Here is a 15,679-nt window from a genome sequence, read left to right as displayed (position 1 = left end):
GTGCTCAGAGAATTCTTTCTCACTTTCATTATGTTTATTACATTAAAGTGATGTAATTTTATGAATATAAAAATCACATTAACATGATGCTGATGATGATGACGCTAAAGATGTATCAAGTTTAAATTTACCTAAGCTTATGGGCTAATAATATATCCGCAAAACTGATTGTTATTAGTCAATGATTTATTATGAGGTAGAGTTTTTATTTTTTGCTTTAAAAATCATGCAAAAAAAAGAGAATTGAATGTAAAGTTTTACTTGCCGCCGCATGTTAACTGTCAATAAAACAAAGTGGTTCAATTAGGTAATGAAAATGAAAAACAAGCATTTAATTATCGTGTTTAATAATTTTACACCTGACATCTATAAGTTTGTAAAATTGTTGATTAAAATCAAAGCAAATTACGCATATGTCAGTTTGATGATCAAGATCTTTGTAGCAGTAATGATGTGTCATTTTGATGAATTAGCATTCAAATATAATTAAAAATTTGTATGAGAATTATTAAGCGAATTCCATCAACTTAAATGTATTCATTATTTTCAAGTTAAAATCTTTTACTTTTTCTTTCTCGCATATTTATGAGATTGCGCATTATTTTGAATGCATTTTTATGCAATTTGTAGATGTTACCTTAATTATATTTTGTTTTTCTGTTTCTTCGCTTATTCTGTAAATGCATCAACATGCATTGAACATAAAAATTAAAAAAAATTATTGCATCGAAAACAATTCAAGGAGTGAAAGGATCTAACATTGACTTAGATTCACATAAAACACCCATCAGTCTTGATTGTTTAATGATCTAGTTTGAGGCATGTGCTACTATTAATCTTTTATGCACATGGATATATCCAAAATATGATTCTTTGTTATAAATATTCGTTATTTGAAAAAACTAAAATTTGTTCTAATCAGTAAAGAACTTGGATACCAAATGTTGAACACTTTCCCTTGAATTCAAATAAAAACTGATCTGAATTCCAACTTTTTTTGTCCAGCCCCGTATTTATTTAGTCGAGGAGGTATATATAGATTGGCAAATGGGAACACATAAAGCATCATCATCATGTGTCGCACAGACGATTGAGAAATTGAACAATATCTCTCTAGCCCATCATACATATACCGTATATATTGTAATTGTTGCTTTAATTAATTTACATTTGATTCAATTTTTCATGTAGGTATTATTCTGCAAGTAGCACTAGCTAAACACTCTGTGTAAGCATGAAATAAAGATTTATCACCATTTTAAGACATGAAATCTCATCAATTTCATCGTCTTCTTCGCTCCACAAAGAAAAGAAAGAAGAAGAAGAAGAACTTAAACTACATCAATTATGCTCTCTTACTACTGTTAACTGTAGCATGTATATTTTATATCGAGTCTCAGTTTCACATCATGGTAAAGATGAAGAAAAAAAAAACAACTTAATTCAGCTTTATATTTCATTATTATTGCAAATTCTTTCATTCTCTTCTCGTTTCTTGTTTTAACTCTTTTTGAAAAAGCCATATTAAGCAATAATAGGAATGTTTAATCGTGACAAGATTTATTCATAATGTATGGTAATGATTTAATTGTTACAAATTTCCACGTGAATTATTATTATTGGAGGTACTTTTATAGTGACAAATGAAGCAAAACTCACTTAAAGTGTTTCAATTATCTAATTACTAACCATCATAACCGTGGATGATTATTTCCCTTAATATTACTTGAGAAAAATGAATTAATTTTGAGGAAATTTTTGTCTATTTTTTAATCGCTACAGAATAAAAATAATATTTATGCAGTAACATTCAGGCTCATCTTTTGCGAAGGGTCGATGGAAAGCATGTAAATCAGCTCAATATCAAAATTTAAAATGCCAAATGAATTAGAATAAAAGGTTGAATGTAAACAGTCTATTTTTTGCTATTTCATCAAGATTACACGAGGAATGCTTGCAAATCATACCTTAATTGAATGCCAAATGAAATGACCAGCACAAAAAATGTAACAAATTTGGACACAAGATTCTTAAAAATATGTTATTAGTTTAAATTTTTCACCTTCGATTTCGAATGTTATTACTTATAAGTGATTGAACTTTTGAGATTATTTTTGTTTTATTCAGCCACACTTTAGTGAACATATATAAAATTAGACAACGGTAATAACACACAAGGATATATGTAGCAGTTCCTTCTAATAACAATATTTATTGAAATATTACATTTGCAACAATATAATGAGCATGTGTAGCACATTTGGAGCAATGGTAATAAATCAATTTAGAATTCCAATATAAAGAAGATTTATGCTTTATTTCAATCGCAATCTCATAATAATACTACTATACTGAAGAATCATCATTTCAAATTATGCTTATCGATAGTGATGCGTAATTGAATTTATTATTTGATATTTCCACTAATGAGGTTTGAATGGAAAATGAATAATTGAATGGATTCTTTCGTGGAAAATAATTATTATATTCCAACTGATTGATTCTACTTTATGAAGCTTATTTTTAGTATCAGCCTTTTAAAGTGGCTCATGCTGTTCCTATCATGTGTAAGTAAATACAGATAATTAGAATTGAGTCTAAAATTGTGTGTCAGATTGTAAATTTTCATTTAAGGTAATATTTTTAGAATTTACGTTACGTCATATATGTAGCTTTAGCACACTACTGATATGTTTGAATTAGAATAACTTCATAAATTTAAAAATTCTACAGATTTTTTTTTATTACAATAGATTCTTAAAGTTGATTGAATTAATTACAATACAACAATAGCTTTGATACAATGTTGCAATTATGTAAAGATAAGTACTTCAACAACCTTTTGCTGAACGCATTTTTTATCCGGACAAGTTCAACATGCATTCTTGGTGCTTGTTGAAATAAAAAATTTCATGATACAACAAATTATGACTCTACACAGCAAAATCGTTTAATCATTTTTACAGTCGAATCTTCTCAAAATAAAAAGGAATTTCAATGACTTTTAATGAATTTTTGGCTCCACGGTATCTTCAAATCTTAATCATAAATTAAAAATCATAAAACGGAAGGAATTTCAATAATCAATCAAACTAACTTGAACGTTAATGATGATAAATACTGAAATACTTAATAAGAATAAAATAATCGAATAGTCAATGCTTGATCCTTATCTAAATGAAATTGTGAAAAAATCCAATTTACAAGACTAGACGATGCTTTGATAAAGACCAGGATGTATATGAATTTACTAAAAATCTAGCATTGCTGAATCATTCTACAGAACATTGCTTCTGTTTTTAATTAAAGTAGCAAAGCTTAAAAGAGCTAAGCAAGCACTTTGAACATTGAATTAATTCATGAAGAACTTAAGTACGAACAACTTTTTTAATTATGTATATTTCCTTCAAAATCGGATATTTCAAATCCTTAAAAGCTCATTTACTAATCTTTTATTAATTAAATTTCCTATTCATGCAAATTTTCCATCTCATCTCATTTACTTATTGAACGATTTTCATGAAAAAGCAAGCAAATGAAGACGTTCTCCTTTTAAGAATTTACTCGGAATTTTAAAAACAATTCAAACGAGTTTTATCATTGGCTCGACAGAGACAGAAATTCAAGGAAGGTCTGCTTCAATTGAAACACTGCCATTACATTTTTTGTCCTGAACATCATACTTAGTAAATCAATGTTCATTGAACTGAATCTTAATATTTTGTTGACATTTTTTGCTTCCTGTTTCCCGTTGCTACGATTTCTCACTCCTTGTCTATTAGTTCTACTGAAGTTTTTATCATCACTTCCCATACTTTATTTCCAAGTACAGAAAATTGAAATCATCACAAAAACATCATCATCATCTCATAAATTCGTTTTGATGGCATGGTAGAAAAAAACTAATAAATCCCATGCGCTTGCTGTCATAAACAATCTTTAAGAAAAGATCTGTAAACTGCATGTCACAATGAGCATTTTTTTGAATGTTCTTGTTGCACAATTTATGGCCTCAGAGATGTTTTGTTGATGCAATAACTAAAGAAGTTATGTACTATTATTATTGTTATTATGCAAAAAAGGTATTTTCTTTCAAAGAATAATAATAATTATTATTATTAACTTATGTTTATTTATGCTGTTTAAAAAATTCCTCTATGTATATAAAAATCCGGTGACCATGAATGTAGTGTGAGACGAAAAGCGATGCGCAAATTTATGCAAAATATTTATTTTTCCATAAGGAAGTTTTCATCCATAACGCAATGCCAATGGTATGCGAAACCATGACAAAATATCAAGAAATGACATGAACATTATAGAAGATGATATATATAAATAAATCATACATCATTCGATGGACATAAGTAGCACCGACATGTTAGTTAGATCTTAATTCATAATATTTATTGATCTGTCTGTCCTGATGTTTTCTGGCACATGAATGATGCCAAAATGAACATTTTCAGTTTCTGTGAGTGAGCGGCTCTCACTTCTAAGCACAACCGTAATTTGAAAGATTTATTTCCATTGTTGGAGTGATGACTAGATTGCTAGATGAGATTTTCGTGAGGTTTGGTTTTTTGCGCTTGAGAACACGAAGAAGAAATTTTTGAGGTGCTTTCAAGCTACTTAAATTTAACGTTTATAGATGATTGAATTAATTATGGAAATTTTTACAGAATTTTAATAAATCTATTTCAGGCTCATAAATTTATATGAAACATGTCCGACTCATGAAAATATAATTAAGCTTTACTTTACTCTATGGGTGTCTTGGGAATTAATTTTGTATGCTCTTTTTTTTTCAATTAACCACATATTTTATAACTGCATCGGTTTAAGAGTTAATATAAGATTAACTTCTTCTGAATTATTATTAACACGTAACGATGTCATAATGTTAATCGATCAGGTTACATTATGAGAAAATGCACTGAATATAATTAGAGACAAAGACTGTTTGACAAATTATAATTTTTTTCAGATCATAATTAAGTTTTTTGTCTGCTATCACTGTTGGAGAGAATATACTAATGACCCTAGCAAACTAAACATAATAATTCAATCAAACGTTTTTTGAATACTCGCACACATTCTAAGGTCTCTTCATGTATAGCCTAATTGTTACAGTTTTCCATTCATTCATACATCTAACAATTTGTAGACTGAAAAAAGAAGAAAAACATACAAAGCTTCAATGCAACCATGTGCGATCTCATCGGAGATTCATGTTCCTTCTTTTTTTTTAAAAAAAATCTTCTCTCTCTCACAACGTTGTGTGCCTTTCTGTACTTTGTTGTAATTGTTGTTGTAAAACATGTAGCTTTTACAGTCTCAAGTGTGGCTTACTCTTTAAAAAAAAATAATAATAATAATTTTTACAAGCATCAAGTACGCGGGAGATACAGATTCACTTTTTGCAGGTCGATTTATATAAATAGGCGATGTATCTTTGCAGAAGTATTCATTCGACAAATTAACAATCAAGCATTCAAATCTATAACAAAATATTATTCAATAGAATTGAAAAAAACAAATTTTTATTTTTTTACATTCTATTCTCAATCTCATCCAAATTCATTTGCTATTTAAGCATTCACAGTGCAACAATCAATTTTGTGATATATAAAAAGTTTACAAAGTTTAATAGAATAAAAATGATGAAGGTACGAGAAATTTGATACTTTTTGAATGTGAAAATTTGTGGAGTAAAGTCTTAAGTGTGAAAGTTAAGAAGTTTAACGTGCATAATATGCATCAATAGAACTGCATTAAGTTTGTGCGAGAAAACATTATTGATGATTATATTACGTGCATTTAGTGCAAAAAATTACTTAGCGATCTTGCAGTAGAGAGCAAAAGTTAATTTTTTAAGAAATTTAATATTCAGCAATGTACTTTCATTACCCGAGAGTAATGAAAATTGTGCAATTAAAGACGATTTGTTCGAGAATGGAATAATAATTTGATACTAACATGACACCGCTGTAGTGCAATTTGATGCAATAATTTTATTTTATTACTTTTCAATAATGAGATAAGACGATCTCTGCTCATTGTTTGAGTTCTGTAGAACTTAAAAAAGTCAATTTCATTAAATTAAATTTTTGCAATTCAGTTCAAATATAAAAAAGTTCAAGTGATTTTACTTACATGTTAAGTTAGCAAAAATAATATTAAGATATGTGAAGAATCAATAAATTTTACATCAAGAAAGGTTGTGCTGAGAGAATCACTTCTCGAAAAAATAATCCTTCTTACCATAATTCAAATTTTCATCGTTCCTCAAGAAATAAAATTAGAATTACAACTTTTTAATGTACATAAATTTCTGTTGAAATTTAATTTGGAAGTACCTATGGCAATAAAAATTAAGCACACACAAAAGTTTTGCAATCAGGGAAATAATGTTTAGAGCGAACGAATGAAAAACTTTTTGTCGCGACATTAACATAATACATGTTACATTACATGAGAAAGAAAGAAATTAAATTAAGTGTGGGAAAAATGTCTGGTTGACAATCTTTTGATAGCATTTGTGAGAGAATTTTCTAAAAAAATTAAAATGATGTTCTTTTTATTCCATTATTTCGTAATACTAGCTCGCAATTGTATCAACACTTCTATTAGCAATGGCACTTGCTGAACCACCAAGCTCATACTTGCCACCACAATCAAGAAACTTTAATGGAAATTTCGGAGGACAAGCAAGAAGAGGAGGTGCAGCACCAAGAACTCAATATGGTGCACCATCACAATCACAATCAGCTAGAGGATTTGCTGTCCCACGAACAAACTATGGAGCTCCATCTGCTGCTGCTGCTTCAGCACCATCAACAAACTACGGTGCCCCATCTGCTCCATCAACAAACTACGGTGCCCCATCAGCTCCATCATCAAACTACGGTGCTCCATCTGCTCCATCAACAAACTACGGTGCTCCATCAGCTCAGGACTTCAACAACTTTGACAACCAACGTGCCAACAGCTACCAACAAGCTCCATCAAGCCAATATGGTGCCCCATCAGCTGCTGACTCTTCATCATCATACAACAATGGATATTCAAATGGACCATCAGCAGGCGGATATGTAAATGGAGGATATGAAGAACCAGCCAAATACGAATTCCAATATGATGTTCAAGATGAAATTGCTGGACTCGATTTCGGACACAAGGAACAACGTGAAGGAAGTGTTGCAACTGGAAAATACTACGTTCTCCTTCCCGATGGTCGCAAACAGGTATTAAATTACAAAACGGAACTTACATCAGTTTATCCAATAATCCTCTTTCTATTCTTTTCCTTTTTTTCATACGCTCAATTCCATATAATGTGATGTGATGTATGTACAGATTGTTCAATATATTGCTGATGAAAATGGTAAGGAAAAATAAATAATAAATCCTATAATCAGATTACTAATTCAATTTACCCTTATGCTCAATATACAATCGTATTTATAAAATTAGGATATCGTCCAACAATCACATACGAAGATACCGGTCGTTACAATAACAATGCTCAACAAGGCGGTTATGACAGCAATGCTCAAGGCTTTGGCGGATATTAAATTTTAAAGAAGCTGGACAATTTTAGGACAAACAAAATTAATTACGGTAAATGATTCGGATCAATGTAAAGTGTTCTTCTGTTAGCAGAAAAATATAATTTTAATGGATACTCCTCGCAACATGATGATGAATTTAGTCAATTAATAATTTTTTATACCTACTTTTACTACTTTTAATATTTAAGGCATTATGAGAAAGAAAGAAAGATACAAAAAATGTTAATTATTAAACAAAGAGCTTAAATTGCGAGGACATAAAGGTGCTGAAGAAATTTTTTGACAAATTTCCATTTAAATTTTTTATGTCCTCTGAACCTTTTTGCAATTTAACTGCGTTGTTTATTATTTAGCAAAAAATTCCAAAGTAGCATAATTATTAAACTTTTTATGTTACCAAAAAATGTCAATTACTATCCTCTTTCCTTTCATTTTCTTTTCCTCTGAAAAAGACATAGAAATTGTTCTATGTCATACTCATTTTGTAAATACATTCTATCTAATTAATCTCATAATATGAAGAAGCCATGAATTAATATATATGTAAAAAGAGAGAAAAAATAATAAATATTACTGTGAATGCAAAGCTTTTTTGTACAAGACAAAATATTATTTGTTTTAAATGATTTATAATTGTTAAGAACATTTCAGCTCCATTTAACCATAATAAATTCAAACTCTTAAAGGATTGCATAGAACAAATTTCATCAGAATTCAAATTAAGCATTAACCCCGAGTAACACAAATAAAGAAAGCCAAACCAGCATTTGAGGCTTCGCTAACATCAAATGGAAACCGCTACATTTGGCGCCCATATGACTACCGAAATCTTCCATTTGGCGTTAATAAAAGAGGTTCAGCGGAGCCCTTAAAGCCACGAGCCGTTGCTCGGGAAGTCTGCTTCTCTTTAACTAATGAATTTTATTCCAAATCAATGAAAATTCATATTTCATTAAGTACATTTCCCAATATATAAAAAAACTGTGTAAAACTAAAAGCATACAAAAATGATTTTGTAAGCTGCTTAAAGATTCCATCCAAAAGCATTTTCAATTTATTTTTAGAAAATCGTAATAGAACGAATTTTATTACAGTCATAAACAATAATGAAAGAAAGCATAATAACCCAAGTGTTATGAAATATTAAAAAAATTCCAACCAAGTTCCTATGTAGTTGCTCTAGATTTACAATATAACGCTGTAGAAATAAAAATGAGTATGCAGAGAAAACGGGAAATTAAAAATGTCCACAAAATATGTCTTAGAGGATGATAGCGGAAACATTGTTAATGGAACATCCTTGTAAAATCTTGAAAATTGTAGGAATTTCTAGCTCCACAACAATATAATTCAACATTAAATTTTACAGTGAAAAATTCTTCTGAAAAATTTAATTTTGTTGTATAACAAAGTGTCTGTATCTCAACTTTTCTAAATAGAATTACAACTCGAGGCGATTTGATGGATAATTCAATCATTTCATCCCTAATTTTTTTCCATCTGTTCGTGATTTGAAATCTTTATCAACCCTTTAACAACCTTCATATCCTAAAGCAACATTACTTAGAATGAAAAATTTAAAATTGATTTAAAGAATTCTCTATTTTGAGTTTTATTATTAGAAGCTAAGTTTAAGGACGCTGAAGTTTAGGTTGACTACTGACAACGAAGCTTTAAATTCAAAGTCACTCATGCAATTTCAAATAGTTGAATTATCAAAAAAGTGCTGATAGCTCAAAAATATTCCAAAGTCCTCTTCTTTTTACATCTGAAAGAGCTTTCAGCAGAATCATAAAGTTCATTGAAAAATCTTTCATGAAAATGAAAAGAGTCGTTTCTGATTATCGAGGCGAGAAATTTTCTCATTAAAATGTTGACATAAAAATTTATAAGTTTAATCCATGCCAATTTTCTGCTAATTTCAATATTTGCAAGGATTTCATGTAAATCAATTTGCACTTCCGCGGAAAGTTTCACTGCGTTTCCTCTTATTAAATTAAAAACTGCATAAATTAAGCTTTCTGGCATCTTCCATGCACATAGTAAGTCATCTGCATTTTTAATTAAATTTTACCGCAGGCATTCTCAAAATATCATATTTATGCCAAGTATAAAGCAACTTTATTATGTCTACTGAGTGCTGTACTTTCATTTAGAATTTTAATAAAGACAAACAATATCACGATGCAGTTCAATAGAATTAAAGCGGGCTTTAACTGTCAATTCACATTGAATTACAAAACGATTTGTACCTGACAATGACCTATAAAGGTAGCCGATGGCAACGCCATTAGTTCAGGTAAGGGATTATAAAAGAAAAAGTAGCATGGTATAGCAAAAAGTTGTTAAAAAGCATGCAGGCTATGTGATGATAATCGGTAAAGATTTGTTTCTTTTCGCAAAAAGTCATTAAAAATTTTCACATTAACTGACGTTTTACGCTTCGATTCTTGAGCACGTCTTTAACTGAGAAATGTTTTCAACTAATTTTCATTGTTGTTGCTGGTGCTATTTTTTTTTCTAATATGTTAAATTATGCAATATAAGTATTGAGTCAGCTAGTCGCTCAATGATAAATGTGGCTTTTGCTTACTGATGAGTAACAGATTCAAACTATAATTACTTAATATTTCATATCACGACTTGCGCGTGCAAATTTTTTCATCATATTTGTCCTCTCTTTCATTTTTTCAAGAATTCTTAGTCGTGCTACTCGTCTTTTGACCAGAATACCACAAATATGTGGAATTTCCCTTTCAGCTAGTTTCTTTTTCTATGTTTCATAAACATGTTGATACTTCAAACAATAACAAACTCTCAATTTCAAATTAAATCATCATGACGAGCACGTGGTTGCATAAAATCAACATGCATTATAATGGTGCAATTGAACTGTATTAAATATTCAATAGAAAAACCGATGAGATGCTACGTCATAAAATCTTTAATTTTAGGGCGCATTTTGTCCAATTCCTGCAGATGTTAACCATAAAATGAGACTATTATATGCTCCATCTTATCTGAATAGTAGAGTCGGTCACACAAGATAAGATTCTCATCTTCAGAAGATCAAAAAGAATATCCAGATGCATTTAATTGCTAATAAAATGCACATTAAATGCACCATGAAAACAATATGTGATGTGATTCATTCATTGAAAAAAATGGTGCTGTCAATATGAAATAATACAATAAAAGAAAATCGATTATCGTTTGCAACAAATTGAAGTGTTGTAGTTATCGGCAATAATTTGATACAAGGTAATGTGTAAATTGTGAGACTTGAAAACGAAATGAAGGTTTCCAATTTTATATCGGTTTTTGGGTAAGATTTTAAAAACAAGATCTTGAGGGAAGAGTTAACAAAGCGGAAAGAAAAATTATTTTCAGATGATTTTAACGAGATTAGAATGCGTTTAATGAAGAACATAATTGATGATTAATTTTTTTCTTCGTGTTGCGTTTAACCTTAAATAAATAATGTTTATGTAATTTAAGCGTGACATAACGATCGACTTTGAGATTTCGATGATGGCAATAATATTTTCAATGGGTTTGGAATGTCCTGAAGGAAGTCTTAAATTCTGTTTCTAGCTAGCCTTATCGAGCACAATACATAATCATTATTGCTTTAATTCTAAAAGTTGACACTCACAACTAAAATGACCATTAATAGCATTGTTTTGATAGACGCATGCAGAATATTAAAATATGAGTCTATATGGTGCCATTAACATCAATTTAACGCATATAAATAGTAATGATGGAATCACAAATATTGTCATTTAGTTTTTATCAATCGCTGTTGAAATAACTAAGCCATAAAATGAAGCTTTTAGTCATTTTTAGTGTCATATTAGGATCAGTCTTAGCAGAGAAGCTGCCACCATATCCAGCAAAGGGATGGAAACCACAAGGCGCTAGACTCGAATTACCACCATCTCGTGAATATGGCGTTCCACAAGATCCTGATTCTATTGAAATAACAACATTAAGTAATGAATATCTTCCACCACCAACAAAAGCATCAAGAACCACGAATGACAATAGTTTTTTGAATGTACAAAGTCTCCCTGATCCTAGATCAGTCTCACAATTTCAAAATTTCAAACGTCAACCATCAAATCAACAAGCTAGAATTGTAATGGCTCCATCACCAGCATTAAATACACAGCCTCTTCTTCTTGCTCCTGTTTTCGCACCACAATTTGCCTCACAACAACAACAATTGCGTGAACAAAAGTTTGACCAACAAAGAAATCCCAAAAATGATGCCCAACAATTGCTCCCACAAGAATATGGACCGCCAAAAGCAGAACAACCTGTAACAACTGAATTTCCACAGAGAAATGAACCAGAACAACCACAAAACTTCCCAAACAAAAACATTAACAACAACAACGATGATGATGATGATGAGAGTAGTGAAGAATTGTCTGACGAAAGTGACGAACAGCCTGTCATTGCCGTAGCAAATGCTCAGGCTTATGCCAAACAGATTTCAGCGACGCAACAAGGTCAATATGGGCAGTACTACATTTTGTTACCTGACAATTCACTACAAAAAGTACGATACGCTACCGGACAAAATGATGAGGACCGTCAAATAAATGGATTTTCAGCACAATTACGGTACAATATTTCTGATTATCTTAATGAGTGAAATGATTGATGAATTTTTAATATTTTTAAACTAGATACTCACCTGTTGAGCCAATTAAGGACCCAGTTTATGGTTATGATGAGCAAGGCAAATTAGTACGATTATTTAAATGAAGCACTGATGAAGATGAATGAAGTGATTCTGTTTTCTATTACTTTTTGGTATTTCCTTGATTATTATGCTGAAGTTTTTTAAAATTTTCTTGGTTTCGGAACCAGTTTTATGTAAAAGGCTTAATTTTTTGGAATAAATTTGCAGAAACCAACAATTTTCCTTTTTTCCTTGTGGTTCTTGTGTTCTGTTTATAGTTTAGACATCAACCTAAAGTTTGAACACATTTTCATTCGAAGAATCTCTTTTTCAAATCAAACTTTTAACCACTTTTCAGACTGGTTTTAAAATTTCTCACATTATATAAATTTTAGTACTTTAATAAAAATTTTACATCAAGCAAAATTGTATGAATTTGTGGTATGTGATGAGATAATATGCTCTCTTTTTGAACATATGGTGGTAGAAGTTCTAATAGATCATCAACGGATGTCAAATATTTCTCTAATACCTAATAAAATATTATACATCATGGTGGCTACGCGATAAAAGCTATGATTATGATATTTCGCATGATGGCATCAAAATGGTTTAAGTCGTTAAATTTTATGATTTCAGTATACTTTTCGGGGATTATGTGATGAACATTTTCTGTCTACTTCTCATGGTGTTAATCTTTATTGAAAGTTTTATCATGTTTTTAATGTGAAAATATTACAGAATATTTCAATAAAGGTTATAAACAGATGCGGTCTTGAATGGAAATAGTTGAACATTTTCGTGAAAATATGAAACTTTATTAATATTGCTACAGAATTTCTTCCTACATATTAACTTTTCTAAGAATTTTAAAGAATGTTTGGGATCGTGCACTTATTACGTCATGCTCTAAGGAGGGGGATGGCACTTTTTCGCGTTACTTTATAAGTGAACGAGCTCATTTCAATCTAATGGAAAATATAATTATTGAAGTATAGAATGATATTTCAATACATTCATTAAGTTTTTGTCTGTGAACATAAAATATCATCATCTAATATGCAAAACTCATAGCATATTTTCTGAAAATTAATAAATTGGAAAACTCACTCATGAAAATAACAAAGTTTCAAAAAACTTTATCGTTACTATGTATGTTACAGTAAAATTCTTGAAATTTAATATTCGCTTAGAGCTGCAAAATTCATAAAATGAGCAAAATCTAATCAATTTGCATTAGGAAAATATTTTATTAGAGCTTATTACAAATATTTTTTTTGCGTTTATTAAAAAGCACGATTTTTTTTATTATTTTAGTTTGTAGCCATGGCATTTTGTTATCTACCATGACAATATCATAAATTCAAATGAAGTGAAAAAACAAAAATGCGTAATTTTACTGACAAACAATTCCAAAATAATCGATATGGCGACAACTTCAAGTCTTCGATGTTGTCAATAAAATTATGATACCTAATTAACGATGATATTTTATTACCAAAAATATCTAATTTTTGATATGAAAAGAAGACATAAAATCGATTTTTTTTTCTCATCTATATGTATATATTTTTCGATACATTGAATTTCAACTCTCATCATTTCTATTTCATTTAATTATAATTTTCTATACTGCTATTTTTATGAATAGAGTAAAACGTAACCACCTCAAGGTCCTTTTTCAATTGCACGAGTGATTGAATATAATTTGTAATACTAATATAAAGCTCATGAAACTGTAACGCACCACTCATAATAATTTATTTCAATTCCTTTTTTCCAGTCATTTATGTTTGTGAATTCATTTTTGCTCACGGATTTACACATGTTTGTAAATAATAGTGTGAAGGAAGAAGAAGTTGTGCTGTATTAGTTAGAAATTTTCGTCACATACATGATTAAGGCGCAATTATTTAAAATACCCGAGTGACATAAGTGAAATCATATCGACGATAAACGGAGAGTTCATCCATTTGATGTTAGTAAAAGAAGTTAAGTGGAGCCTTCTTCATTTGTGTTGTCCGAAATACCTTTCAAAAATGCCTGATATATAATTCAAAGATTTTTTGACAAAATTGAATAAACAAATTAATTAAAGTAACCTGGTCAGTCAACCAAGAAAACAGGGCAAAATACAAATTTATGTTAAATGGAATAAGTCTGTATGGAATAGATGAAACAAGATTTATGAACAAGAAGGCCTAACTCACAACAGCATTTCTGAAATTCAATAAATGTAATAAATGAGTTGCTTCGTTATCAAATTCATTCGATCAGCATTTAACAAGTGATTTAATTTTCAATTTAAAGCTACTATTCATTACTCAATGGATGTTTTGAAGACGATGAAAAATATTTCATTTCAAAATGTTTGTCATTCGAGATTTTTTCGGACCATCTTCAGCATCGATCAGTCTTTCGACTCGAATGGGCACATTTCGGATCATTTAAAAATGGAATGAAAATTTTTGACAAATGATCAATTTGTACTTGGGGCATAGCGTCATCATGTGCACACACGAGTGACCTTTCGAATAAAGACAAGAAAAGGAGATGAACACAATTGTGGTAAGTTCTTTTTTATGAATTGCAAGTGTCAAAGACACAATTACATTATATTCTACTTTTGTTACTACATTGTTGTTATGCTCCACAACGAATCCATAAATGCCCTAATTGATTTTCTTCTTCCTCATCTCCATTCATGAAAGATGAGACGTGTCTTTACAATTTTTTGTTTGTACATGCCGAGAGGTGCTTTTCTATGAGAAATAAAAATATTTGGTTCGTAATTGATTTTCAAAAATATAAAACACACAGCAAATTCCATTGAAATAAGTACCTCATTATTGTTATTTTCATCATTATAAATGTATGCTGCGTGAGGTAGGTCGTTATAAAGAAGAAAAATTTTTTTTTGAAAACACCAGAGATTCTCAAACTTTTACTATAGCTTTCTTTTACTTCTCAAGCTTAATTCAAGCTTTTTCTAAGCGGAGCTTTTTGACGTACAATTTTATGAATGAGTTTTTACAGTGAAATAAATCATTAAATTTTTCTTGTAAACAAACTCTTGAGTTATTGCAAATTAAAATGGAATAAATCCAGTTTTCACATTTAAAACAGCTCTAACGTTTAAAAATGATTCATATACTCACATGATCGCGATCACGAGACCACGTAAGCAAACTCAATTTTAATATCTGTTAGAGATAAGTTAAAACCTTCACGTAATAGTTTGCGGAATAACAAAACCCCTCCTCCTCAAGAGCGCTTCGTAATAAATGAACGGCTCAATAGTTAATTTGCATTTTCGATTTCCCGAACTTTCATTACTTCCATTATTAATTGTCGAGATTTAATTATTGGTTCCAATATTGATATTTTCATTAAATGATTTGTTCCAATAGTC

General features: G+C 30.0%; 2 protein-coding genes across 2 annotated transcripts; both read left to right on the top strand.

Annotated features, from left to right (window-relative positions):
• The first annotated feature begins 5,484 nt into the window (after positions 1–5,484).
• On the top strand, positions 5,485–8,171 carry Cpr56F (Cuticular protein 56F). Its single transcript, XM_070635080.1, has 4 exons — positions 5,485–5,669; positions 6,606–7,247; positions 7,360–7,387; positions 7,477–8,171. The coding sequence occupies exons 1-4, from the start codon at positions 5,661–5,663 to the stop codon at positions 7,575–7,577; spliced, it is 780 nt and encodes a 259-aa protein (XP_070491181.1). The 5' UTR covers positions 5,485–5,660; the 3' UTR covers positions 7,578–8,171.
• Positions 8,172–11,371: 3,200 nt separating this feature from the next.
• Positions 11,372–12,505, top strand: LOC139086135 (uncharacterized). Its single transcript, XM_070634465.1, has 2 exons — positions 11,372–12,206; positions 12,272–12,505. The coding sequence occupies exons 1-2, from the start codon at positions 11,401–11,403 to the stop codon at positions 12,348–12,350; spliced, it is 885 nt and encodes a 294-aa protein (XP_070490566.1). The 5' UTR covers positions 11,372–11,400; the 3' UTR covers positions 12,351–12,505.
• The last annotated feature ends 3,174 nt before the right edge of the window (positions 12,506–15,679 follow it).

Source organism: Chironomus tepperi, unplaced genomic scaffold (genome assembly GCF_022539635.2).
Source record: "Chironomus tepperi strain 1889 unplaced genomic scaffold, CSIRO-AGI_Ctep_v1 contig_85, whole genome shotgun sequence".
Lineage (NCBI taxonomy): Eukaryota > Metazoa > Arthropoda > Insecta > Diptera > Chironomidae > Chironomus > Chironomus tepperi.
Note: the sequence above shows the minus strand (reverse complement) of the source record. Positions and strands in the feature narration are given on the sequence as shown.